Source organism: Gallus gallus, chromosome 12, assembly GCF_016699485.2.
Source record: "Gallus gallus isolate bGalGal1 chromosome 12, bGalGal1.mat.broiler.GRCg7b, whole genome shotgun sequence".
In the NCBI taxonomy this organism is placed as follows: domain Eukaryota; kingdom Metazoa; phylum Chordata; class Aves; order Galliformes; family Phasianidae; genus Gallus; species Gallus gallus.
Window position 1 is genome coordinate 3,500,766 of NC_052543.1, and position 25,561 is coordinate 3,526,326.

At 43.5% G+C, this 25,561-nt stretch overlaps 2 protein-coding genes across 12 annotated transcripts in view; one reads left to right on the forward strand and one right to left on the reverse strand.

The window, feature by feature from the left end:
* Positions 1 to 837: 837 nt before the first annotated feature.
* On the forward strand, positions 838 to 25,413 carry IPPK (inositol-pentakisphosphate 2-kinase). 3 transcript variants are annotated; one of them, NM_001293322.2, is made up of 13 exons: positions 838 to 1,002; positions 11,345 to 11,392; positions 13,514 to 13,609; positions 14,190 to 14,256; positions 14,797 to 14,918; positions 15,331 to 15,420; positions 16,041 to 16,099; positions 16,456 to 16,528; positions 17,574 to 17,853; positions 18,495 to 18,645; positions 20,329 to 20,431; positions 20,939 to 21,018; positions 22,066 to 25,413. In NM_001293322.2, the coding sequence occupies exons 1-13, from the start codon at positions 922 to 924 to the stop codon at positions 22,289 to 22,291; spliced, it is 1,476 nt and encodes a 491-aa protein (NP_001280251.1). In that variant the 5' UTR covers positions 838 to 921; the 3' UTR covers positions 22,292 to 25,413. The 3 variants fall into 3 exon arrangements, with proteins under 3 accessions (NP_001280251.1, XP_025010229.2, XP_046755832.1); XM_025154461.3 differs by lacking the exon at positions 838 to 1,002 and adding an exon at positions 1,063 to 1,678; XM_046899876.1 differs by lacking the exon at positions 838 to 1,002 and adding an exon at positions 1,063 to 1,678 and having other exon boundaries at positions 20,332 to 20,431.
* The window catches only part of CENPP (centromere protein P), a 118,884-nt gene continuing 118,487 nt past the window's right edge, over positions 25,165 to 25,561 (reverse strand). For 5 of the 9 annotated variants that reach the window (NM_001398185.1, NM_001398184.1, NM_001044635.2 and 2 more), the window contains one exon: positions 25,165 to 25,558. In NM_001398185.1, the coding sequence (NP_001385114.1) occupies positions 25,437 to 25,558 (122 nt within the window). In that variant the 3' untranslated portion in view covers positions 25,165 to 25,436. The remainder of the gene's footprint in view (positions 25,559 to 25,561) is intronic. The other 4 variants (XM_046899881.1, XM_046899878.1, XM_046899877.1 and 1 more) reach the window with 1 other exon arrangement.

Below are 25,561 nucleotides of genomic sequence, written 5' to 3' on the forward strand. Positions count from 1 at the left end.
TGGAGGCATGAAAATAGAAAAGGGATCAACTTATAACGGTCGCATTTCTTTAAAATGAGGACAAAATACTGCTATATAAGTCAATATATTGAGAATATTACAGAATGACAGAATCTCTCTGGTTGGCAAAGACCTCTAAGATCACCAAGTGCCACCGTCCACCCCCGCAGCTGCCCACTGCCCGTGTCCCTCAGTGCCATATCCCCACGGTTCTGGCACACCTCCATGGACGCTGACTCCCGCAGCTCCCCGGGCAGCTGTGCCAGTGCCCGACCGCTCTCTGGGAGACATTTCTCCCAGCACCCACCTGGAACATCCCCTGCTGCACCTGAGGCCTTCACCTCTGCTCCCAGCACCGCCACACGGCCGCACTGCCGCTGCGCCTCCTTCCCAGGCCGGGCGCCTTTACTGTGGTCAGTCGGACAAGCATTCACACCCGGTGTCTCTGAAGCAGCTCACTGTGGTATGACGCTCCCACTGATGTTTGGTACACAGTGACATCTCTCCGCACCGCTTATTGATGAGTTGAAATAACACTGTGCGGTGGCTTTTTGCTTCCTATGTCCATTTGTTGCCGCGCAATGTTGGTTAAACCCAGGAGGCGACGAGCATACTTCAAACGTTCTTCTGACGTCGTGTTTGCCAAAGGGCTCAGGAATTCACACTTCTTTCCTCCTGTCCGATGAATAGAAGGTCGCCGGGAGCGCCCCGCTCAAAGATGGCGACGGGGGGCGCTGCCCGGCACAAAGATGGCGGCGGGCGGCGCGAGCGCGGCGGGCTCGGCCCGGGCCCGGCCCCTGTCGGAGGGCGGGACTTCCTGGGGCGGAGCGGCGGCGCGGGGCCGAGATGGTGGCGGCGTGAGCGCGGCGGGCCGGCGGCAGGCACCGTCCCCGCGGGGCGCGGCGGGGGCCCGGGCCGGGCATGGAAGTGGAGAAGATGGACGAGAACGAATGGAAGTACCACGGGGAAGGCAACCAGAGCCTCGTCGTCTCCCACTGCCAGGTGAGGCGGGTAACGGCCGGCGCCGCGCGGGCGCCCCTCCCCCCGCCGGGCCCCGCGTGAGGGGGCGTCGCCTCGGGGCAGGGGGGGCGGAGAGCCGCTCCGCTCCGGGGTCCTCCGTTCCATGCGGGGAAAGGCGGCGCGGAGCTGAACCCCGGCTTTTCTAAAATCATAGTGGTTGTGGTATGGAAGGAATGGCCGAACGCAGCGGGTTCCTTACGGGTACCTCGTGTGCGGTGTGAGGGTGTGAGCGGTGTGAGGGTGTGAGCGGGCACCGACTGTGAGAAAATGCTGGAAGCTGCGTGGCCTTCCCGGGCTCCGGAACGGCGCTCCCGCGGCCCTCCTTCCCTCCGTCTGCACGTCAAATGTCATTAAACACTCATTCTTCCCACAAGAACGCCGTGCTTGATTTTGTTTCCTGCCTCAATTTTGGCTTCGGAAAAAGCAGCTTCAAAACACAGCCAGCCAACCATGAGAGTCGGCGTGCGTAATGGGCAGCCGGCGATGCGGTGCGATGGGAGGCCAGCAGGCTGCCAGCGGCACGGGGCAGGGCCGGCCGGCACTTCTCCTTTCAACCGCAGCCTGGAACTTCGGGAGGCGGCAGGAGGAAAAGGGCTGTCAGCGATCCTGCGTAGCTGTGACCCAGCAAAGCTCACCCTGTCAAACCGGAGCACCTGAGGTAGCGTTTGGACACGGATCGTTACTGTGTGCCTCTCACAAACGGGACACGGTTGCATCTTACCGGCCGGCGTCACTAAGGCAGTGCTTTTGTTTTACTCTTCTTGCTCCGTTCAGTTCCTGACTTGTCTATTACAGGCAGGTGGGAGGGGCGGGGATTTGGCTGTGGAGAGGAGATGAGGCTGGGAGCTGAGATGGAGAGCAGGGTGGAAGCGTTTGTGTACCCGTTGGTTCCGTGTTCTCCCTCCTCATGCACAGTTGTATTCCAGAACGTGGGAAAGAAAGCGGTCCCTGCCTGTCTGGGTCTGAACCTCCAAGTTCTTCTGTAACAACAGAAGCAAACTAAGGAAGCAAACAGAAGGACATCCCCCGTCCTTCTGGAGAAGAGGGCTCGGGCTTCTTTGCCCTTTGCGAATAACCGATCCAGGGAGCTTTGCTTCAGCTTTGACGCTGTGGCTGCCCCATTGCTGGAGGTGCTCAAGGCAGGTTGGACGGGGCCCTGGCAGCCTGAGCTGGTGCCTGATTTAGTGGGTGGTAACCCTGCCTGCAGCAGGGGAGTTGGGACTGAGTAATCTGTCAGGTCCCTCCCAGCCCAACCACTGTGTGACTCTATGAGCTCCTACCCTCTGGACCATTCTTTGAAGCCTTCAGTGTTCTGGTTGAGGGAGAAGGCAGCCTGGATACACGCTCTCATTGCAGGTTGCATGGGGTGCTGGTGAAGGCTAAGAATGAGGCGTGCTCCAGTTCATGCTGCTCTGTTGTCTTTAAGCTTTTGTTTGTTTCTTTGGCTTCTCCCATTCCCTGTGTCTTTAAGACGTGAATGTAATGCACTGTTAATCCAAAGTTACTGCAGTGCCAAAATCAAAAACCTGATCATGGAAGAGTCACACGGCCAACAAACAGCTCTGCCAGCGAGGAGCTGATAAGCCCTAGGTTCAAGCAACCAGTGGATGGCTTTTTGCAATGCCTTTGGATGGTGGCATGTAGATGAAGTCTGACTGTCAGCCCCACTGGTGCTCTGTGGAACATGCTCTGCTGTTGAAGTGGAAATGCTGTAAAGTCGTTTTTTCTTTTTGGTTAAGTAGTTGTAATGATGTGAAATTTGTTGTATATTACATATACAATATAACAGAACACAATTCTCTGGTGATAAAGCTTTTCCTGTTGGTTTTTATTACAACTGTGTTTAACTTAATCCAAATTGAAAATGAATTGTGGTCAAAAAGCTCTTGTGTAGTATTTGTAGCCTGATGAAATGTTCTGTTAGAAAGTGGACCATTCTTCTACATCATTGATTTCAGTGCGAAACAGTTGGCAACTCTGCTGGTTTCCAAAGGCAGTGCGTGATACATTCAGATGGATATCCCTGAAGTACACAGAAACTGGAAGTTTATTCGTTCAGTTTCTGTATGATTGTTGTCCAGTTGAGTATTTGATTGAATCATAGTATCCTCTTCAAATAACTTCACTTGCCACACTTCCCCATATGGGGAACCCTCTGGTTACTTCTTGTAGCTGCTGTCTCAGGGACATGTGAGGTACTGTGGTACAGATCCAGCTTGACAAAACCAAACTGACCAAACAAAAAGACACTGTTGCATGCAGCCAGGCAGTTTAGAAAGGATGCTCCTTGTTCTCTGTGCTTTATGGGCGTGTTGCTCCCTCTGCATCAAACTTGGCTTCTGGCTTAAAGGGGCGGCCGCACTGTTCCTTACCTCTCCTGTTGGATTCTTGAGCAGTGGAGGGGAACCTGAGGAGCTGCCACAGAAGTTATTGTCCTGTGAGCTGTTTGTTGGCTCTTTCTGAGGTGGAGATATCTGGTGTTTCAGAAGTGAGCTGGAAATCCTCCTTGTAGTTCTGCACTGCAATCAGCTGTTCGCTCTCACACGGACACTAACTCTTCATTTCATAAAGACTTCAGGAAATCGTTGTTTCTAGAGCAGCATAAGCAACTCTAGAAATAATGGCTTGTAATTCCTGTGAACGTTGAAACACTGCTTGAAAGTCACTTCATGAAGTAAAGCATGCATGTTCCACTGTGCCTCACTGCGGGTGATTTCATGGCAATCCAACACTTCCTTTTAAAAGTTTGTGTTTCAGGGTGACTACATGGAGGTGCTACAGGAGAAGGATTTTTCCCAGTGTGTTTTTGATTCAGTAAGATAGTCCAGAGGAACCCTGATGTGTGTTTACAAAAGGTTGCAGTGTGTATCTTCAGGTGCCTTGATTGTTAGTACCCATCTCCTTCTGGTCTTGGAGTGCTCGCAGCTCTAACAGACAGCCCTGGGCTTTGGTAAGGGTTTGTTAGTAAGTATATAAGCTATCTGCACAGCATATGTGAGCTTACTAAATAGACAGGGGAGATGGCAGATGGAGAAGGTAAATGAAACAGAGCTGAGGAGCCTGAGGGAGGGAGTCAGGTCAGATGATCAAACCTGCAGAAGATTCCGATAGTTGGCGATTGTCAAAGGTGAATGATATCTGCCTCCTCTTTGAGGCTCTTAAATGCTATGATTTTTTTTTTAAAGCCTTCAAGGTATATGGATAAGAATGAAGTATCGATATCGCACTGCTGTCAGTGCTTCTGTCACAGATGTCCTTCCCAGCCTCTGCTCAGCTTCACAGCTATCCTGCACTTAGGTGCCAGCCTTTGGTGTCCCTTGCAGTGCAGCTACCTCTGCTAGCAGCTGCATTACGGTGCCTGCACAGTATGTACAGGAAGACCTTTCCTGCATATGGGAGATTGATTTGGTTTTGCTCCCCATAAAATAAGATTTATTCCGTGTCTGAGGCAGTGCTTTGCATCAGAGGCTGCGTAGCCGTTCCTAGAGCTGCTTCCTGAGTATGAAGTAGTCTTCCTGATTTGTCGTCATTGTTTGGTTGGTTTTGTTTGTTTTGTGTTAAAGGAAAATCAAAAATCATCTTACTGGAATATTTTGTTATAATAAACTTACTTGGAGAGAGCCATTAACAAGACCGTGTGTTTAGACACAGAGGTTTTGGCTGAAAGAGTGAAAACTTCATGGGCACAATCAGCAGCTAGCTGCAGCTTTCCTATTTGCTCCTCTGATCATTAATGGCCATCTTATTTCATGAATCACCAAAACTATGTAATATAATGCAGGGAGGAGTTTTGCATCTGGCTCTGTCAGATTTTCTGAGGAAAGAACTTTCATGTCAGTGAGTTGGAACAAGATTCCAATGTGAAATTCCAGCAATAAAACAGGTTGATGACTAGATGTGATATACTGCTTTGCTTTTAGTTTCCTACTTGTAATTACTTTTATCTTATTTATTGTAAGTGAGTAGAGGAGCTTCTGTTGGAGTTTGCTGAAGCAAGCAGCTCTGTGAAATCCAGTTGGATAACCACGGATGTGATCAAGGTGTGGCACCAGCGGAGAAGAAAGGAAGAGATGCTCATCTTGCTGTAAACAACAATTGAGTTTTCGGGAATAGGAGGCAATGACTAGCTTAATTGGAATTCAGGATTCATTGTGGAACTGTAGCCTCTATGAAACCGTTCATTTCCTTGTGTTAGCTTTGCTTAGCTAATATTTAAATAGACATCAATAATCACTACAAAAAAGGCAGATATTTTTGTACTTGTGTTTGATTCCTTGGCTAAATAGGTATACAGCTGTGACTGTCGATGCTGTAACTGATTGGACCAGCTCTACTGGAGTGCAGTCTACAGAGCTGTTACAATAGATGAATCAAAAGTTGGAAGCACTTCCAATTGTGGGGATTACCTGCAAAGCTTTTTTTTTTTTTTTTTTTGTCCCAAAGCAGCCACTCGAGTCGATGTCTGTATTGCATTTTGATGTCATGTTGTAGTTAAATTTACTTTTTCTTTGACTTGCCCAGGTCTCTGTGCCAAAGGGGTGCTCTGACTGCAGTGCAGTTCAGTGGTAGCTTTCCTAAAGCAAAAGGGAAAGTGATGCTAGGTAGAAGTCAATAGAGAAAGAAGGAACACGATGTCTGCAAAGTCTTTGAAACCTTCTCTTACAGTGTTAGCATATTGGGTTCTGTAGATGCAGGTATGAAAATGTAACATGGTTGTGGAGTGAGATGGGGGACAGAGCCAGCGGCAGACTCAGGTCTGATGCAGTACAGGAGCGTGGCAGTGACACCTCTGTTGAGGCAGCAGCAGCCCCACTCATCACTGTATCTCAGACTGTGTTTTTCAGAGGTACCTTCATACTTTGCTAATAATAGTGTTGGAGCAGGCTTGTCCTCTAACGGCATTCTTTGGAAGATCAAACTTCGGTTTGTGTGTGGGTATTTCTTTTTCTTTTTTTCCCCTTTTTGTTTTTTTGAATGACTTTTGAGAATGCTGAAGGTTACACACGCTGGAAATCCAAAGTGAATCCAAGTTTTGCATTCAAGCTCAGGAGGCAGGTAGCGTTGTTGGTTTTGTTTTGCTTGGTTGGTTTCTGTGCTAGCTCAAGCTTGAATGAGTTTCCTTTCAAAACTGATGAGATCATGACTTTACATTTAAAAAAAACCTACATTTTTTGTCAGCTGTAAGTGCTTGGTAAAGGCAGAAGTGGTGGATTTCATCAGACTGCTCTTTGTCTTTTCTGTGCTTTGAGTGGGCCCTCCCCCAGCCAGCAGCAGCCGTGGGTGGGACACGTAATGACTGCTTGCTTTGGGGGGGATGACTGAGGTGACCCATAAGGTGGGTAGGAGTGGTCAGTGTAACCACATGTTTTGTTTGCTGCTTCAGCTCTGTCCTCCCCTCCAGCCTCTCCATGTGGTGTTTTCTTTGTGCCAGTGTATGATTTTGGAGATGCTCAGTAACCACATTCACACCTCATTGGTCTGCTCAGGAAGGAACTGAGACACAGCATGAGATTGAGGGGTTGCTCAAGGCTTGGCTAGACTTCTTGTAGCTGAGATATGGAGGTGTCAGGATGCCTGGAATTAACAACTTGTTTCAACTCTCCGTTTCATTACTTCATTTTAATCACTGAATGTTTTGACTTTTTATTTCTTCTTCTCCCTGCGAATGTTGCCCTGAAGCACCTCATCTCCCCAGTGCAGTAGAAGTGGGCTGGGCAGCTGCCTGCAGCCACCTGCTTTGGGAAGTGTTGGTGATACATGGAGGAGATGCCGAGGAGTTTGGGGAAGGAAGCTCAGTGTGTGCGTTTCCACATTCCTGCTTGTACAACTCAGCTGCTTTCACAGAGGACTGAGATATTTGATACACTGTCAAATGCTGGGGAAGGCTTTCTTGTTTGTAGCAGTCAGGTGTCAGGGATGTTAGTGCCTTAGTACAGCAGTGTGCTGAGCTGGGCTCCTGGTGGGCTCGTTTCCAGCGGGCAGATCCCTTGATAGTGCTTCAGGTACTGTGATGAGGTGGCATAGCTGAAGGTCACACGTTTCCTTCTCACTCATGGCTAGCACCAATCCATGGAATTCTTGAGGAATCGGTGCCATCTGCTTATTGCCAGACTACAGAAAGCTCAGTTATGTAGTGAAACCTGAGTTGGTGCTTCTCTGTAGTGGGACTCTGGATCGTAACCAAAAGGAAACAAAAGAATAATGAGTACCTGAAGCCTGGTGCAACTTGTGAGCTCTGTGCTACAGGCAGCACGTATTGTGGCCGGTTTGCTTCCAAATAATGGCTTAAAATACTGAATGGTCAAGCCTAGTGCTATGCCAGAGATTCTGTATTCGTATAAAGAAATCACGGGATTGTTCTTAAAGAGCTCCTGTGCCAAATAGAACAGTATTGTTCAGGTTTTAAATGCTTCCTCGCACCTTATGTAAGCAATTGCTAAACTTCCTCCATACTGGCAGGAAACGAAGCTTTCCTCACTTTGTTCTGTGTGAGCTTATCCACATTCTTACACAGGACGAAACTGAGTTGGGAAACGTAACGTTCTGTACAATATTACCACGTGTTCTGCATTCCAAAGCTAGGGAATTTCCCAGTGTTGAGTTGGCGTTCATCTCCCATGACTCCCATTGCCCAGCATGTCCTCACCGTGGGTGAGGAGACCTTTATAGTGTCACCTGCAGAGCAGCACAAAGACAGGCACTGACGGGAGCACCCAGGCAGCGCAGAGGCATGATTTTACTGAGTTCTGTTAGTTCTCAGAGGAAGGAATTGCCTCCACGCAGCTCTGTGTTCTGACACATCTCTGTCCATCCGCTTCCCATCCGCAGTGGGTCTCTGAAAAACCATTGCTTTCTGTCCCTCAAACTAGCGTTAGAACCCTAAGGGTCGTGGGATGCAAACTTGGAATAGAAAATATAAGAATGGTTTGTTTTGTTGGTGAATACTGTGTGCATTTCAAACGCTCTGCAGAAATAGCTTCATATGAGCAAAACAGGTCTGTAGTTCGTGTTTAATGCCATCGAAAATGTCATTAATTAGTATTTGGGCATCAGTAACTTCTAGTAGGGCTTGAATGGTGATTCTGTGCAACTTAACCCCAGCCCCTGTGGCTGCAGTGTAGGTAGACACACTTGTTGTCATGGCTGTTCCCTTTGTAAATCCGCTGTGATTGAGTGAATGCGGTGTGGCAGAAGGTCTGAGGCGGGGAGCTGTGTTGGGTGGCTCTTGGGGTGGAGGAGGAGATTCTGAATTTAAGAGCCAGTTGTTCCTGTATTGAGAAATGCAATGACCTTCTCAGGAGCAACTTTGTGTCTTCCACTCCTTAAGGAGTGGATGGCAGCGGTGCGTGTAATTGATTGCAGCAAGTAATGTAGTGTTAATTATAGGAAAAGGTCTGTTACCAATCTTTGAGCGCTTTGCTGCATGTTTTACAACTGGAAGCTCATTGTTTTAAAGCTGTCTGTATACAAATCAAACGTTGTGCTTGTTGGTTGTTTGTCTTTTTGAAATAAATGTGCTGACCGTGGACTGTAGCAGAGAGGTCAGTAACTCAGTGATGTACCGCTGCCGGCAGTGCTGGCAGAAGTGCTGGTGGGCTGCAGAGGCACAGTGAGGAAGGGCTGGCTGGCATGGCACTTCCAGAGGGCTTCACTGTCTGCCAGAAGATCTTGCCTGTGAGAACACAAGCTGGTGATCTACTAGATAAGACTCTCTTCTAAGATGGGGGCTGCAGTGACCTTTCCCAGGTGCTGTGTCTGGACAGGCTAACTTCGCATTCCCATTCAGAAGCTTGTTATAACACCACATGAGCTGAGGTGGGGAAGTAGAAGGAAGGTGCACATCTTTTTGCTTTTTTCTTTGGCTTCATGCATACTTTCCTATTTCTTGCACTGGCACCAGCTCTGCCACAGATCTTGTTCATAATGTAGAGACTGAAAGTTGAAACCACCTCCTTGAAGTGAAGCATCTTTTCTGAAGCATGCAGTGTGGGGACGATGGGTTAGTTGCAGAGGTACATAACTTGTGGAGCTTTCTGTGTCTGTGCTGCTACTGCTTGTTCTCAGTTTTCTATCACAACTGGACACGTTTTTTGTTGTAGTCTGGTTAAGCAGTGTTGAAGGCTTACAGGAGTGCATAAAGGGAATGAAACGCATGGAGCCGTAGGATCTGACTGATCTGACCCTCGAAGTGTTAAGCAGTAGTGACAGGCTCCTAAGAAATCTGTTCTCTTCTGCATTTGGCCATTCATTTGCGTGCAGAAAAGCTCGTTGGCTTTGATGTTCAATGTGTAAATATAAATCTGAAGCATTGAAGATAACAGACAAAAAGCCTCATGGCAACAGCTGCCCACGGTGTTTCCAAGAATCGGTCGACTCAATCAGTCGTGCAGTAGCATAAGAGGTACGGAGTGGTGTTCTCAGTGGTGACAATTCTCACCCAGCTTCTGGTGTCTCCTGGGCTAACCTGGGCACTGCCCCGCTGCGTTTGCTGTTAGAGGCATGCACGGAGGGATGGGTCTAGAGGACAATTTCTGAAAATTTACCCAACAAAAAGATGATGATGATGATTTTTAGATCTGGATCAGTTACTCAGGTGGCTTACAGCCTTACTGAGGGGCAGTGCAGGGTGAAGTTGATGACGACTGGTTAAAATGGATCCCTGTCTTATTGGAACTCTGCACTGCCTCCTTTGACATCTACACTCAGCCTTCAGAAAAGCAGCGTGTTCTTTCGCCATAGGCACTTTTTGCCCTAATGTTTATCTTCACAAAAGGTTTCCTAATAAACAGGTGCTGTGTTGTTACAGAAGCTGAGATTTCCCCGAGCGGTGGCTGGGGGAAGTTCCTTTGCTGGGAACTGATGAATAAAGCAGTGCCTACCGCACCCTTGAAATACTCCAGGATCAAGTGACTGAATTGATAAAGAAGTGATGATCAGATCTCTCTATCACTGATCCAGTTTAATATTTAAAGCAGGAGGCCAAACCAGGTGATCCTGTCATGCCATCACACTGCGTGCACCAAGTGCTTGCTGCTGCTGAGCTGAGCTGTCAGCGTGGGCCAGAAGGGAAGAAAGCCATGCAGCAGCCCTGTGGGCACAGCAGCAAGTCCAGCTGAAGGAGAAGGGTCTCAGTCATCATCCCTGCTGGTGTGACAGCAGTTTAGATCTTGCAGCACGAGGTCGATCAGAATGCAGAATACCTTCACCGGAGTGTTTTCCAACGTGGACATTTGCTGGGGAAGAAGCTTAGATTTTAGAAACCCAAAGTGTAACTTGGACTTTAGTCTGCATTACTGTTGCCGGGTGATTTGTGTGTTACTGCACCACCTGTGGTGTGTGGAGAGGTGCAAATGGAGCACTGAGAGGCTGAGCAGTAACTCACAAAACAGCTGTCACTCTTTACCTACTGTGGTGCCCAACTGGTTTTACCCACGTCTTGTTTGAACAGGCATCAGTGCACCCCTGCAAGTAAATACTGGTGGGTCAGACAGTGATGCTGCCTCACCCGAGGTGGAGCTCTGTGTGACCAAGCCTGGGAGTGTCTCAGCCTCCTTAAAACTATGTCAAAATTGGCTTTTCATACAAAAAGTGGCAGTATTTATTCAGTATAAATTCACCAAGATTTTGCTGAGAGAAAGCTACTTTAGGTGACTTGTCTAGTGGAAAAAGGCACTCAGTACATCTCTAAAATAAAATATTTTCATCTGGACCCTTAAAAACAAAAGCTGAGGGATTTGAGGAAGGGATTTTAATTGTTGTTCCAAAATTTGATTTACGGTGCCCCACATGAAGTTTTGATTGTTTCATTAAGGTGAAACCTGCTGGCATCTATTTGCTTTTTGGAAGTCTGGAAGTGGCAGTGGTGGTATCTATCCATAGAGCTGCAGAGTTGCTGCCAGGGATCCCCTTGACATCAGCACAGCGTCACAAAACGTCACCAGCAGGGCACGTTTAAGTGAGTTGTACAGCCTCTGCTGAAGACAGCTGGAGTACAAATGATAGTATGGAACAGACAGACAGGAGAACAGACTGGGTGTTAAAGGCAGCTGCAGCAGAACGCTGTCCTGGTGCCGCTGGGAGCATGGAGTGGTGCCAGGCTGCAGGGGAGAGGAAGGCAGCTCTGGGAACAGAAGGTTATGCTCTTGATTTTCAAGCTGAGTGAAGTAACCATTTAAAATACCTATTTATTTTGCTTGTCTTTGTATTTTTTTTATTATTCCTTAAGTGAGCCAGGTGACAATTGTGCTGCTGAGATGAAATTTACTTTGAGATTGTGGTGTGCTTAAATACTAATGAAATGTTATTGTTTCCCATCTCTCTTCAGCGCTGTGTGGTGCTGCGGTTTCTGAAGTTCCCCCCCAACCAGAACAAGGTAAGATTCAGGGAGTGCTGGTGATAAAAGCCCGCAGGTAAGCTGAGGAAAACCTGTCGGAGGAGAAATAGGAAACCCACAAAAGAACTGTGACCGATGGGAGCAAGAATAAGGGATGCTTTGAAATGTGCCTGTGCCTCTGGAGCTTTGGCAGCAGGGGGAAATCTGAGATGATGTGATGTAACTAAGGGGATGTGACTGCTGTGCCACAGCCTTTGTGTGGGGCAGACTGGAAGGCTGCAGTGCACGGAGAAGAGGTTGGGATTTCTGTGAGGAGAGTTGTGGTGGTGGAGGAAGCATTAGTGTTGCATATCAGTGTATGTGAGTGCAATGATGCTGAGGAAAAGCAGGTGTTGTTAGATGGGGCAGAAGAGCAGCACAGGGCTGGATCGTGGTACAGGTCTGCTGCTGCCTGCAGGGATGGTAGCTGAAAAGCCACTGTGTTCTGGACAAAGATAGGAAATACTGAAAGAAAGGCCTCTGGTGAGGACTTCCCTGTCCTATTTGCTGCAAACAGAATGTGGTGGGAAGCAGCCGGCCGTTTTCTGGGGCTGTGGCAAAACATTTTTCTGCTTGAGAAGGAGCTGAAGAGACTTATCTTAGATTTGCTTTAAAAGGAATAAAAACCAATCAGGAGACAAAGGTGGTAGGTAGAAATGAGGTGTCAGCACTGTGCTCCCAGGGAAAAAAAAGGAAAGCAAAGGAGATGGGGTTCAACTTGTGCCATTTGCTTAACCTGGTGAGTGCTCTTTAGGGCACAGGAGGCAGAGAGTGGCTTCAGCTCTGTGCTCTGTCCCTCTGTGGGAGAAGTATAAAAAGTGATACGGCTGTATTGAGAGTGAGGGGTAGTTTTAAGGGGAGAAAAATAAAATAAACAAAGCAAGCAAAGTCAATGTATAAGGAGAGTTTTGTGGGTTTTTGCATTAAATCAGGAAGATAAATGCAGAGTTTTCAGTTTAACAAGGGACAAAGAAGTTCTTGCAAGCAGAGGCGGCGATCCATGAACACAGTAATACAAGCTCTCTGCTTTCTGCTACTCCTTCACATGAAAGAAACTTTCAGTTAAAACTGAAGTGTGGCTAAAGGAAACTTCCGGTCTGCTTCTAGTAGCAAGATTTAAACATACGTGCCCTGCAAAAACCACCGGAAGCAAGGTATTCTCTAGTAAGAGCTGGACTGAAATGCAGATGTGCACCTCGTTCTTCTGCTTCCCTTCTCTGGGAGAAGTCTTCTTTAAAAAGTGCACAGACTGCTTTGCATTTATACTGCTTGTTTGTGGGTCAGGGCTGAGGGACTTCAGTGGTGAAACAAGGCGGTGTTATCACAGACTGTAATGTTCATTTCACACTTAGCTGCTTTAACAAAAAGTCCTGGTAATAAATAATGGAACTGCGGGTTACATTTCTTCCTATCAAATGTCAGAACTCATGGAACGAAAATAATAATAAAATGAATGAAAATAATTAACAAAAAAGGCGGTTGGTGGTGCTGCATGTGTCAGCAAAGCAGGTAGGAGCAGCCTGTGAGCACCAGTGAGCTTCCCCTTACTGCAGGAGGTGCTCATTCAGTTTGGAAAATGAATCCTGCTAAAGGGAGCTCGTTAAACTTGGTATGTAGTCTCAGCAGACCTGGGTTTCAGTAATAAAATGATCTTTCTTAATTACGCAGTTTTATGTACGTTTGTTAGGTAGAGCTTCCTGGTGGGAAAAAGAAACCTACCTATTGTAACAGTGTTGTGGAATAGAAACTCCAGGTGCAGTGTTTTGTAGCACACACTGTCCTGCACGTGAGTGTTGGTGTGAGGGCACGCTGCATCTAGTTTTACATACAGCTCTTGGAGCTGCTGAAGAACAACAGAGCTTGAGCAATCCCCCACTTCCACTTTCTTTTTTTCATTATTTTTGTCCTTTTTTCCTCAGAAACTTAAGATGAAAAGTCATCATTTCTGTTTCCATGATCACCCCAGCATCTCAAACTGCTGCAAGGAAATGACAGTTGTGTGTCCATTTAATTCCAGCACTTACTGACCATTGCTTTGCTAGATTAACAACTAGTGTATGTATGTACTGAGCAGTGGTGACCATCATTCCATAATTTAAGTAGTGTGTTTCTTTCTTGCAGACTCCAGAGGAAATACTACACCATCTGCAAAACATTGTAGACTTTGGAAAACACGTTATGAAGCAGTTCTTTGGGGAGAATTACGTTCATCATGGGGTAAGCATTTCCTTCTTCAAATAAATGGCTGTTGCATTGTAAACTTTGAAGTCTTAGGGAACGCTGAATGCCATTGAAAACAACAGATAGGGTTTGCAGATGCTCCTGAGCAAGCTGCACACACAAGAAGAAAGAACAAAGACCACCCTGCCCTGTGCTGATGAGCTGACAGGATCGTGCTCTGTGGCTTGATCTGTTTCAAGCTGCTAATGAAAAAAGTGAGCATTTCTTTGCTCTGCGTGGGCTGAGAGGTAAGAGAGATTTTGAGACTGGTTTTGCAAAACAAGGGGAGAAATCTGGCTTGTGCCAATTGTGTAGATTTCTGTGCAGTCAGAATTTCTTCCTTGCCATGTGCTGTTCTTCAGGGTGGATTATGTATTGTGTGTGAATTCAGGTACAGGTCTTCATAGAGGTTAACGTGAGGAGAGAAGCAGCTCCTTGTACAGGTCGGTCTGCTGGTGGTTATGAACACCCACTGACCTTTGGTATTCTATTTTAGGACTCCCAAACCGGGCTGTAATCTTTATGTTGAAATATATATATTTACCTTTTTTTTTCTTTCTTTCTTTTTTTAAATTAGGAAATTGTTCAACTGCCTTTAGACTTCGTAAGACAGCTCTGTTTAAAGATTCAGCCAGAGAGGCCAGGTAAGTGCTGATGACAGCATTGAAAAGGGGGCCTTTCAAGCTATGACACATCGTGCCTTACTAGGAAGTTTAAAAAAGTATTGTACCTTAGAACACAAGGAAACTTCCTTCAGTGTTAAAACAGCGACGAATTAAGATTATCTTACTGCGTGCAATTTTAGCAGGAAAACGTGTCATATCTTTGAATGCAGTTATAAATATTTACCCGTTCTCAGCCAGTTGAATACACTCCTTTGCTGTTTCAGGCCTCTGGCCAGTTTTTAGGGTGAGGTGGAAACTGGCCATCCAAAGCAGCTCTTGAAGTACTCTTTATGCCTACGAAGTTTTGAGGAAACAGAAAACGTGCTGCTAGTGGGAAGGGCAAATTTAAGCAAGCTCATAATTAACTAAATCCTGCTAAACTGTGTCCTGCCTTTCTAAGTTTTTGCTTTTTTTTTTCCCTTTATTCCCCCAGCTGGAGAACAACACAACTGCGGAGTAAACTAAACATCTACACGTTTAATTTTCTCGTGTTTTTCTTCTTTCTTCCCCTCTCTGCAGAGTCTCGCTGTGATAAAGATATGGACACACTTAGTGGTTATGCAATGTGCCTTCCTAATCTTACCAGGCTGCAGACCTATCGCTTTGTGGAACCTCGGCCAATTCTCTGCATAGAGATTAAGGTATCAAATAGGAGAAAATACTTCTGTTTTCTTTCCCTCTGCATTCTTTAAGCTTGTACTGACCAGAGTAGTTTCAAAGAAATGCAGCAGTAGGATATGGCAGAGATCAGACCCATAGGATGAAGCATCTCTCTCCCTCCCAAATTCCCCATCTTTCAAAGCTTAGAAAATTCCCAGATATTAGTAGGTATTGTCTGTGGGCAACAGCAATTCTGTGTGTCCTTAATTCTTAAATGAGACTTCAAAAGAATCAGGAATAGTGTACAGTGACACATACAAAGCTTTTAAGTATTGGATGTTGACTGATAGGTTTTTTCAATGTTCTTACTCTTGAAAGATTTGCATGTTGAGTGCCTTTTATAAAAATAAATACATTTGTATTCATGATCTCTTCTTTTTGTTTTCCTTTCAGCCAAAGTGTGGCTTCATTCCTTTCTCCAGCCATGTTTCACAGGAGATAAAGCACAAGGTGTGTCGTTACTGTATGCATCAGCATCTCAAGGTAATTTCTTTTGGTTGTCATCCTGCTTTCCTTTGACTATACCATGTTTCTTATTCACAGTTGCAGTCTTGCTTTCATGCTGAGACTTGCATATTGTTGCTTAAATCTCTGATATGACTGAAGATAGTGGGTGGATATGCATCTGAGTTGCTGGGTTTGAATGTGTTTAGTGAGAGATGGAAGAAGTTCTGTGGGAAGCTGGAAGCAAACAAACAGTCTCTGAGGACTGTTAAAGCTGTTGATGAGGTAAACTCCTGTGTCAAATCTCCTTTCCGCCACAACTCAGCAAATACTTGGTGACATTCCATAATTTAAAATGGCATGTAACACACATGGAATTTATTTGACCAATGTCCTTTGTATGTCTGAAATGACGTAACCGTGCCTTACTGAAATGTAACATGAACTTTCTTCCTGCTTTCCATTTGTGAATGCACTTTGAGTGATCTGAGCGGTATATGAAGATGAAGACCCTTAGTAGTCATGAGTGGTAACTTTGTAGGGGTTTAAATGTCATGGGACCTCTGAAGACAGCATGTTAGTGCCACACACCTGACTTAAAATCACTGACAACAGTTACTCCCAAACATAAGTGACAGAATGGTGTTGGTTTTCAACAGGTAGCAAATGGAAAGTGGAAGCGACCAAGTAAATATTGCCCAGTGGATCTCTTCTCAGGGTAAGGACGTGTGTGATTTGATTGTGCTTTAATGCCACAAAAACCTACTGTAGGTCTCTTTCTCAGATTACTTTTACTTTCCCTGTAGTATTAAGGATAATTAATGCCTGCTTGCCTGATTCATATAGTGGATATCTGTGGTGCTGTACAGCTCCTCACACCTCTTCCAGGAATTAGAGTTGCTTATTAATGTACCAGTATCTTCTGCTACATAACGTGGAATTTCAGAAGTGTTTTCCTTTACTCAGATTTGAAGTTCTAATTTCCAGTAGTCCCTTAATCTTTGTGGTGAATTTAGGATGAGTAAACGTGGTGGTAAAACATTCTTTTGGTTTTGTTTTTTTTTTTTCCCCTAGAAATAAACAAAGAATGCACTTTGCTTTGAAGAGCTTATTGCAGGAGGCACAGAACAACTTGAAAATATTTAAGGTAAACAGTCCAATTTGTCTGCTTGAGTGTTTGTTTTTTTTAATGTTTAATTTTTTTATGCCTTGGCTTTTAAACAAATTGATTTCAGCACTTGGACATTCAAGATCCTCCTTCAAACTGCCTAATTGGCACCGTCAGTGTTGGACTGTGAAGTGGAAGAAAATGGGAAAATGGAAAAATTCTTAGTTAGATTTCAAGTTAGGGCAGGTAAGTAATAATTTCCCAGAACTAATTAGTGAATGAATCAGCAAGAAGCAACTAATAGAGAAAGACTTCCAAATGATTTAAAACTGTACGTTCTTCAAGAGGAAGAAAATAAGAGAACTTTGCATGTTGCTACAAATGTTTTTGGAATAATATAATAACATCACAACATTAAGACCAGTGTGCAACACACCTCACTGAAAAAGCAAAAGGTCACTTTTTTCTGTGTGGAAGTAATGTAGGAAAATATTAAGCAGTAACTGATGGATTATGCAGATTTTCAGATTAATTCTAAATAATTAAAGTTATTCTCAGTTCATTCCAATATTAGACCAATTATTTCAATTCCTTAAACTTGTGTGCCTTGTCCTGGTGGTTCTATCAGAGTACAGGTAACTGTTGTGCTTTTTCTGTCCCGTTTTATTATAGCCTTCCATTTTCCAGCGTGGCTTTAAAAGGGGTTTGTTTGATATGGCACTTTTTCACTGTTGACATTATTCAGAAAGGATGGATAGGGAAATTAGCTAAGGATCAGTTCACTTTTGTTGTTTGGATTACTTACAGTGGATTTAATGGAGTAAGTAGCATGTGAGTTAAATGTTGGGTTATTTTTTTTTTTTTTGGTCCTAATTCAAAGATCATTACCTGGGATATCTGATTAAACGAATTGGGTAAATTGGTAAGAGAGTGGGAATGTGTGCATTTGTATGCAGACTGTTAAAGTAATTCACTCTTTTGTGCACCACATGTCATTTTAAACTATTATATCTGGTACTCTGGTTAACTGCGTACAAGTAACTGGATTTCATGAAGTGCCTACATCTATCTTTTTCTTTTGCAGAATGGGGAACTAATTTATGGCTGTAAGGATGACCAGGAGTGCTCCTCTGACTGGAATGAACTTGCTCGTCACTTAAAACCTTTCTTTTTTCCTTCAAATGGGTTGGTCAGTGGGCCACACTGTACAAGGACAATTGTTAAAGAACTAATCCATGTTATAACCCTGACGCTACTAAGTAGTACTGACGCCTGCAGGGCAGGTGATATGAAGACAGTTCCTGTCTCACAAGGAAGAAGCTACTGTGAAGCAAGTGCTTTTAATAAGGAGCTGGTAAGAAATGGTAAGAAATACATTTCTTGAGCACTGTCCATAATCAACTGTTATGACACAGCGATGCGGATCTTTGCTTCTCGTTTGATCTTTACTGGTGTGAGAACTGAAAGAGTGGAATTCTAGCCATTAAAAAAACAACAACAAACAACCACTGAGTTCTGAGCTGCATTGCTGTTAGGTCACTGTTTTTAGTATGACCTTGTAGTGAACACTTCTGCCACCTCTATCTACTGCTTGGGATAAAAATTAATTCAGAAGGCAGTAGAGGATAAATTAAACACCAGCATGAGCTGACAACAATAACAGATTATTTTAAATGACTGGGGCATTTCTATGCTGCGTGTAATGAAGTCTGGTTGCTTTTGTTGGTTAGTTACATAACATTCAGTTCTTGCCTTCCCCTGCCCTTTCTGACAGCCCTAGCCAGCTAGGCTATAGTTTGTTTTCTTTCCTACTCCACTCCTGGTAAGGAGAAGGTGTGAACAGTGGAGGCGTTTGGAAATCAAAATAGGTGTTTTTTTTTTTCCTTTCCTTTGTTTGATCTGAAGCATATTTGGATTTGCTTTGCGAGCAAGCACTTGCCATGACAAAGTGAAGCAAAACAAAGACATTCATGACTGCCTTTTTTGAAAACACCTTTTCTTCTAGGTAAACACAAATTGGAAAGCTCTGGCTTACCGAGGGGTTGTCTCCTTTATAAAACTCTTCAGGCTCAGATGCTTGACATGCTGGATATTGAAGGACTCTACCCTTTGTACAACAGAGTTGAACAGTACTTAGAGGAATTTCCTGAAGAGAGGTAAGACTTGATGACTTTTCAGTTCTGATTAAGTAGCTTTGCCGATGAGACTGGCTCTGTGGAGATACAGCTATTTGTTAACTTCTACTGCTGTGTGCAACCTTCCTTAATAGCACTGCGTATTCTGAATTTCTAACTTGAAATCCGAAATAGGTGAGATTTATTGCTTCAAGTTTTGATGTTAGTCAATTTGACGTGAATTTTCAAGTAGTAATTAAGGGAAGCTCACAATAGAGTGTGAAAGAAAATACTCTTCCTTTAAGGAAAGATACAGTGGAATGGATGGTAGCTTTTCCCCTGCCTTCAGAAGCTGCAGAACAATGTCTGCAGTAATAATGGTATTTTTGCAGTCATTCTCAAGTCTATATTAGTCTACCTCCTACCCACACTTCAAAACCCTTAATTTGATATTCAGCTGCAGTCCAAACTATGCCTGCAGGTTCTTACAGAACAGATGAATGGATAATGGTTTATTATCTGTCCATCTGCTCTTGACCACCCTGCCCTTTGTATGTAGGTTGCTCTGAAAGTAATGCCTCCCATTTATTCCCCTGGAAACTACAGCAAAGAGAATGAGTGCAGTGATGCAGTTTAGCAGAACAAATTCTCAGCTACAAGACACTATTCTTCAGCATAGTTACCACCATTAGCTGTGCATTTTTGTCAGCAGTGATCAACAGCCTGCATGCCATGCTAGTAAAAACATGCATCTATGGAGGTGACCCTCTGTTGCTGTCTGTCTCTGCTGTTGAAATACACCACCCACTGCCTCCCTCTGCTCACATCCGCTGCTTGATCTCCATAAATGTTCAACAAGTGTTAATGAATGCCAGTGGGTGCCTTTTCTCCACATGGAGAAATTCAATGATATACCTTTGCTTCATAGGTGCTTCCATGGCAGGTGCCATTCTGTCCGACGGCCCCTTTGCTGCCATCTGCTGCATGGCAATACAATGTAAGGGAATATTATTAGTGAGAAGGTTCAACCTCTACTGCCATCCCACCAACAGAGTCAAATAGGAGGCATTACTTTTGGAGCAGCTCAAGATGCTGCAGTCATTCTGAAATAAAGCTTATTAGTTTACATAATCACTGTAAAAAGACTTAAGTAGATGCTTCTTGCATTGAGTCCTGCCTGTACTTCTGCCCGTGCTCACAAGAGGGCACTCTGGCTTCACTTGCAAGACATGGCGGCTTGTGCTCCTTCAGCTCTTCTGGCCTCCTTTGTTGCAGCTGAAGCGTTGTCTTCTGGAGGGCAACGAATTGGCCTCAAGTTCTGGTTAAATCATCCACTGTGTGGCTTACCTGGATATCTATACATTAGGCAAGTTACTTCAAAATGTATTTCATCTGTGTGGTGTTTTTATGCTGCAAACACCATTTATAGGGGTTCAGATTTTCAGGGGTTCAGCTATTTAACACGGGAAGGAAGGATGCCAAAGAAATCACCCCAGTGTTAGCACATCGAGTACCTGCACACGTTGTGAAGCTGGGGCAGAACATCTTAAGTGAAGTGAGCATAACGGGGATGGCCACGGTGTTGGCTGAGCATTAACCTGTTCCATCCTTAGTGCTTTTTGTGCTATGTTCTAATCTGAACACCGGGGCTGTTGAACAAAGATCTCACTGGCAATCAGTAAATCATCTTGGCTGTTTGTAAATCTTCTTTTAAAATTTATTTAGAAGTACATTACAGATAGACGGACCTTACAACGAAGCGTTCTATGAGAAGCTGCTAGATCTTTCAACAGAAGACGATGGGACAATAGCATTTGCATTAACAAAGGTACTTTTCCTGTGTGCACCGTTAATTAGTCTGACAATTGTAATAAACACCTAACTGAAATCAATGGATAGTGTGTTAGCATCACTGCTGTCTTGTTTGAGGTTTGCATAGGTAGACAGTAATTGTGCCTGTGTGCAAGGCTGCATTTTTCTATAGCAGAAAAACTTAAAACCAAACAGTTTTTAGCATCTGTTCTTAGGGGAGGGGGGGGGAGCAGAGCTACTTATTTCCTTCCTAGGCTGAGGAGGTGTTTATATGACCAGGTGCTGCTTTGGCCTTCACGAACAGAATCTGTACGAAACGTACATGATTCTTAGATAGGTTGCTGTAACACCACTTTGCTTTTCTGCTAAACATCTGCTATACAGATAATTTCTAGCCCTTAAAATAAGGATTTACTAAAATACTGTGTATACTTACTAATGCCTTTTATAAGGGTTAGTATGCTTGATATCTAGACAAATACAAATACTAAGGGGAAATTGAAGGTATTTCTCTACTGTGTAGGTGCAACAGTACAGAATAGCAATGACTGCTAAAGACTGCTCCATCATGATTGCCCTTTCACCTTGTCTACAAGATGAGTGGTAAGAACAACTCAAATTCATTATGAATGGGAAGCACAGTTCAGTCAATTCGTGTAACTTTAAAAGTTGATTTTTTTGGGGGGGGGCTGGGGAGGGGGGGGTGAGGATGTCACAAATATTTGGCTGTGGGCATATTAATAAGGTAGAGTTCTAGTTTAAGATGGGTAGTAGAAATCTGTGAAGAATTTTATGTTGATAAAATGGGTCAAGTCTTCATATTTACTCCCTTTTTGAAATCTGTCTTGATTGTTCACAGTGTAGAACTCCATCTAGAATTCTAGGTTTGACTAGTTAGAATTTTTCTGCCACGGTGTCATTATATGAAAGATCTTTTTTACAAGATGAGTTGCCCTTAACTGCTTAATTAGAAAGCACAAGTCTTTATTAAGCATATCAGTGGGAAACAAGGCAATAATTGAGAGGGGACATTCTCCACGGTAAGGCAAGGGGCTTTGCCACAGCATTACCTGCTGTGAATTGTGCCAGCACTAAGTCTGCCCATGCATGGGGTACTTTGCTTTACCAAAGCCTTAGAGAATATGGCCTCCTGCATTTGCGCTGCAGTTCCTGAATAAAATACTCATGAGGGAGGTGGCAGTGGCAGTAGCTGGCTTATTACTGAATTCTCCATCCTTGAGTATACGTGGACACCAGTTCAGATTCTAAATTGTATTCCCTTGAACTTAAATGGGAGTCGCAGTAATTGCTTCTGCTAGTTAGTAAGGGTTTTGCTTTGTATGCAATATCGCTTAAAGATGGATTATATTTACTAACTATAAAGACAGCAATTGAGAGTAATGTTTTAACTTAAGCTGTGTGGAAGCCAAAAGGAAAATGAGTCTAAGAAGCACCAACAAATTTGCTTTAGAACTGTTAAGCTGGAGCTACAGTTTCTAAATGCTGCACTGAATGAAGTTTATTTTCTTCAGTTTTCATGGAAGGTATAAAAGAAACACAAGAGTCACTTTTGCAAGAGAACCTGAGACACATGAATGAAAAAATACTGATTTCAGTGACTCAGATGTGCAATATGGTTTTGTTTTCCAGCTCTGAGCAAAGACCTGTGGTACTAGCATCCAAAACAAGATTCACCTTTTCTGTTTCTGTCCTGGACCTCGATCTTAAACCCTATGAAAGCATTCCTCATCAGTACAAACTCGATGGCAAGATAGTAAACTATTATCTGAAGAATGTACAGGCCAAAGATGACCCAGTTATGTCCAGTCTCTTCAAGGAGAATGAAGACTGCACGTTAGTTCTCCACAAAGTGTAACTCTTTCCTTAGGGTTACTTTTATTAGAACACAGTAGAAAGTGAGAGATCAATGGAATACAATTATGGTGATTTTTTTCTATTGTGTTCAGTGCATTTTTCAGCTGTGAATGTTTTTGCTTTAAGAAATGACTTCTAATTGGTATGCCTTTTAAAAGACATGGAGTAGCACTAGAACATGCATTGGCTATGTAACCTTACTGAATGTACTTAATATGACAGAACAGATAACGTGCCATACCTTGGAACTAGAGGACAGATCAATTTAATACAAAAAGTCCACTTTAGAATTGAGAGAGCACAGAAGTAAAGGTTTCCTGAAGTATTGCACTAACATTGAAAACCTAATTACTAACAAGAGAATTGCCTTGGAGCTTGTGCTTTGGAGCCCCACTCATACCTTCTGTAGGTAAAAGGAATGCTCTAACAAAACCTAATAGAAATCTTCAGCATTAAATCCACTGAAAATAGAACTGCAGTGGCTTTCAAGTGTTACTGATCTATGGGACTACCATGTTATTGCAAACACTTAAGTACTAATGCATGAGGTTAAGAAAACCAGACTGCCTCCAGAAATTTTGTGATCACTTTGTGTCTACCTGAAGCTTCTGAAACTAAGTGAAAAGGGTTAAAGGTAAGCATATCTGAATGTTATGTGATAGCTGAACTCGTCTGACACGTTCGTCTTTTATTTTCTATGTTACGTGCTGCTATTGAAGGTGAAGCCACAGCTCGCTCTTTCCTAATATAAACTGAGCGATAGAAATAATGTATTCTCCCTTTTCCATATTACTTTAGGTCTTTCAGATCGTGTCAGATGTTGGTATTAGCTCAGACATCCCACGTACTGCATAGCATGAGCAGCTGCTTAAAAGGCTCATTCTTTTTAAGTGTCAGGAAAGAGATGACAGTATCTGAGCTTCTTTTCTGAAGCTTAGGGGGTCACTTCTCTCATGATGAGTACTACAGCTAAGTTTGTATCACTACTTCAGCAATTTAACGATGGCTTTACTTCGTAAGCATGGGTACGTACAGCTGGAAGCCTGTGTGGTTTTGCAGAAGGCCATCTGCAAAGAAGATCCTGATTTGGAGACTTGAGGATAAACTCAAAATGGGGGTAGTGTGATAAAATCCACAGCCACTTTTCCCACAGGTGTGGGGATTACAAACCCTAAAATGCGGAGGTGCTATTGAAGCTACAGTGAGCTGCTGTTATCTGTGATCAATGTCTGCTTACTGGTAATACTTTTCAAAATAATGTAGGCTCATATTTAAAAAAAACATATTTACATTGAGATCTCAATGTGATGTTTGAACTGTTCCGTGTTACCTGAAATTCAAAAAGCAAAATCAGACAATGCTGTAAAGTTGCCTCAACTCAAGGAAGAAAGAGGAAATGCAGAGTACCAGCATGCTTATAGCAGTAGGGCACCATGTTAGCAATCTGTTACGTTCCACTTCCAGGTGACAGTATGCCTTTGTGGAGCAGGGTCAGGGGCTGTTCTCACTTCAGTGTGATGCTGACTGTAATGAGCTGGTAGTCAACAAGAGTAACAACCGCTTCTGTTGTAAGAAAGCCCAGGGGAAAATAGGTCCATTTTAGAACCAGAGAATCTCCAACTGTTGGAGAAGTTGAGGAAGGATCATCCACAACTGAAGAGTTTTTATGCTGTAACTTCGGAGACATTTCATATGCAAATGGAAGAGTGTATGTTGATAAAACAGTTTCATTTTCATGCAAGAAGAAGCTAAAGATGAAATAAAGATTGCACAAAACTAGCTAAGCCAGTAACATGTCAGTGGATAAAGTAGCAATGAATTTTGCCTGTCTACTGGATTTCAAACTTGAAATTAGTCTGCCTTATATCTACCAAGTTATTTCATTGAGCTGCTGTTTGTCAAAACAATCTCTGGCATTGTTCTGCTGTAGATTCTGACACAAACCAATTTGTTCTGTCAGTTTTTCCCAATCTTCCAGAACAGCAGGAGACTATTGCAGTGATTAAAAGTAAGGTATTATACTGTTGCTTTGAAATTAGATTTAATTTCTGGTTTCTCCACCTGTTTTGCTATTGCTGTATAATACTTCAACATAACTAACATACAGAGCAGGCAGTTGTACTGTTTATGCATGGTTACAGCAGCTATGGACTTGAAAAGAAGGCCTCCTAATATTATTTGGGAGTCCACATCGTTCTCATCTTTGGCTCTTGATTCCAGGAACAACTTACTGTCTAAAAATTACATGACTTGAGATTGTACACGTTGGTTTGAACAGCACTGTTTGTAGTGACAGCTACAGCAGGGCAGGAACTTCTGAAAAATGCTGACAGCTCACAAATGAGGTAATGGTACATGGAATAGAAGTGAAAGAAGATTACAAAACGTCTGTCTGATGTGTTTGGTTTCTTCAGGGATGAAGGTATGAAATGTGGTGCTTTTATAATGTGTTATCTACTCCAGTTCTCCCCAGAAGTGTGAGAATTACCTACCGTTCACAGCAAGCAGTACTCAGCTCACCCACTGGCTTTTACAGAAGCAGAATGGGCCTTTCTGGTTTAATTTAATGCCATCTCTGCCCACCACTGCTACGGAAAAGAGTTAGCAGTTCATACAATGACATTAAGCATAATATTTCTTAAAAATCTTCAGATTATATGCCTACTTCCAGCCTAACTTAATAAGAAAGCTATTCAGCTCTTTGTTCTAGGAGTCTCTTGCTGTTCTCTAGTCATTTGAAAATCACTGTACTTTTACAGAGCTGTGAAATGAAACTTCCACTTTTTATGGACTTGATTTTGACAGTGCATGATCTTTTAACACTTTCCAGGCATCTAGAAAATGTTAAAAAGATAAACCACTCTGGTACATTAATGATTCAAAAAAGATAAATTTATAATGAAATCACTCTGTACATGTAACTATTTTATTTGGCATTTTTGTATTTAAATGGCTGTATTTATTTTCATGTCATGACAATTTATATATAACGTGCCATAATTGTACAGATAGCATGTTTTATGAGTATGGTTTCTAAATGGAAAATAACTTAATGTTTATATTCAATAAAATTATAGACTGCGTAACACAATATCTTAATTAAAACTACTTTTGAAATTGCTACCTGTTGTACATAACGCTGGTATTCATTTTTCCAAGCCAACCACTTGGATCAGATTCTCAATAGCAGTTTCAATCCCAAACAGCAGCAGCATGCTTCGGAAGCAGGCAGGTGCGTTGTCAATAGATGCTTTCTTCTGCTCCAAGGCTA